Here is a 1,479-nt window from a genome sequence, read left to right as displayed (position 1 = left end):
AAAAAAAAAAAAAAAAAAAAAAAACCACCCAAACAGATAGTACTGTTGTGAAAGTTACTATCTGTCCCAGTGTAATTTCTTGGTTGCCTGCCTAACGATAAAAACAACAACAAAAAAAAAAGCATTGAGATCTTGGATACTCCAAAAATGCAACTTTTCCCTTAAAGAGGGAATAAGTCTGGAGAGGGAAAGGGGGGAAAGAAAGGTATTTCTTCTCTGCACTTCTCCAAAGCCCCTCAACTAACCAGAGGGAGCTACCAACGTACCAATGAGAATCTAAAACATAACAAACTTCAGAAATTCATGACTCTACCTGTTAGCCAGACTGTGCATCCACGAAAACCACTTCTTGTTCCTACCACTTGGCCTCTCTTATTCCTGCTGACATGATGAGCCTGGTAGGTAACGTTAGTTGCCCTCTGCATTCCCTGTAAAAGAAGATATTGTTAGGTCGTTGACTTTTGGAAGGGTAAACTGCCAAAACCCATTAAAAACCTATCCACAGACAGGAGGCAATGCTTGGAAACAAACCAGTTAAAGACAGTAAAAATCCATCTGCTGCAGCATGTGAAAGGGCCTAGAGTTAGGAAACCCACTCCATATGCATTATACACATTGTATTCCTCCTCTGAAACTTGGAGCTACCAGGTTAGGCAACCACTACTTTTAAGAAAATCAGTCCACTAAGATGAACTGCTAGGACTCCTACTCAAGTTATTCAACTTGAATAAATGGACAATGAATTCTTGTCTTACAGCTGCAGGTTTCTAAGAGGGCTAAACACTGTCTCTTTYTAAGCCATAAAAACAGGCCTTTTCATCTCAAGCTATGCATGTGTGGTCCAAGTTTCAATGCAGCAGTCACACCTTTAACTATCCTGCCTTTACCCATGGAATCTTCCATCGCCAAAATACAGACAGTTAMCTGTCTACTATCCTGAGTAGATCATTTAAATACTCATGATAGTATTTATAGTAAGTAATACTTCTGGATGACTTAAAAATACTTATGAAGCCTGAATTKTGTAAGATTATTTTATTAAAAACAAATTTAGTTAAGATTTTTAAAATTTTTGCTGATTGTAATAAAGTGCTATATAGATATTTTAATCAAGCTAACACAGCTGTCACTCAAATTTCACATCTAAGATTAGAAATTCACAAAAAGATCATTCTTGGTTTCTCTTGAGATTTATATGTATCTTTATGGGTATCTAGTTATATAAGCTTCATTCATTCAAGATTAAGACCTTAGACAATGAGACAACAGAATAGGAGCAATGCAACACACATACGCTTTTTAAAGGGCAGAGGGGATTAGTTGCATGTATGATATTGCTTTCATTTCATCATAGAATGGAATCATCATAGAATGCCGAAGGTTGGAAGGGACCTCAGAGGTCATCTAGTCCAACCCCCCTGCTCACGCAGGGTCACCTAGAGCACGTGGCACAGGGCTGCATCCAAGCGGGTTTTAAAG

General features: G+C 38.1%; 1 protein-coding gene across 5 annotated transcripts in view; it reads right to left on the bottom strand.

Annotated features, from left to right (window-relative positions):
• The window catches only part of PAPSS1 (3'-phosphoadenosine 5'-phosphosulfate synthase 1), a 46,607-nt gene that overhangs the window by 27,023 nt on the left and 18,105 nt on the right, over positions 1-1,479 (bottom strand). For all 5 annotated transcript variants that reach the window (XM_026050916.1, XM_026050919.1, XM_026050917.1 and 2 more), the window contains one exon: positions 314-428. In XM_026050916.1, coding sequence (XP_025906701.1) covers positions 314-428 — 115 coding nt within the window. The remainder of the gene's footprint in view (positions 1-313; positions 429-1,479) is intronic.

This window comes from Nothoprocta perdicaria, unplaced genomic scaffold (genome assembly GCF_003342845.1).
Source record: "Nothoprocta perdicaria isolate Ctin4 unplaced genomic scaffold, notPer1 scaffold_71, whole genome shotgun sequence".
Taxonomy (NCBI): Eukaryota; Metazoa; Chordata; class Aves; order Tinamiformes; family Tinamidae; genus Nothoprocta; species Nothoprocta perdicaria.
Note: the sequence above shows the minus strand (reverse complement) of the source record. Positions and strands in the feature narration are given on the sequence as shown.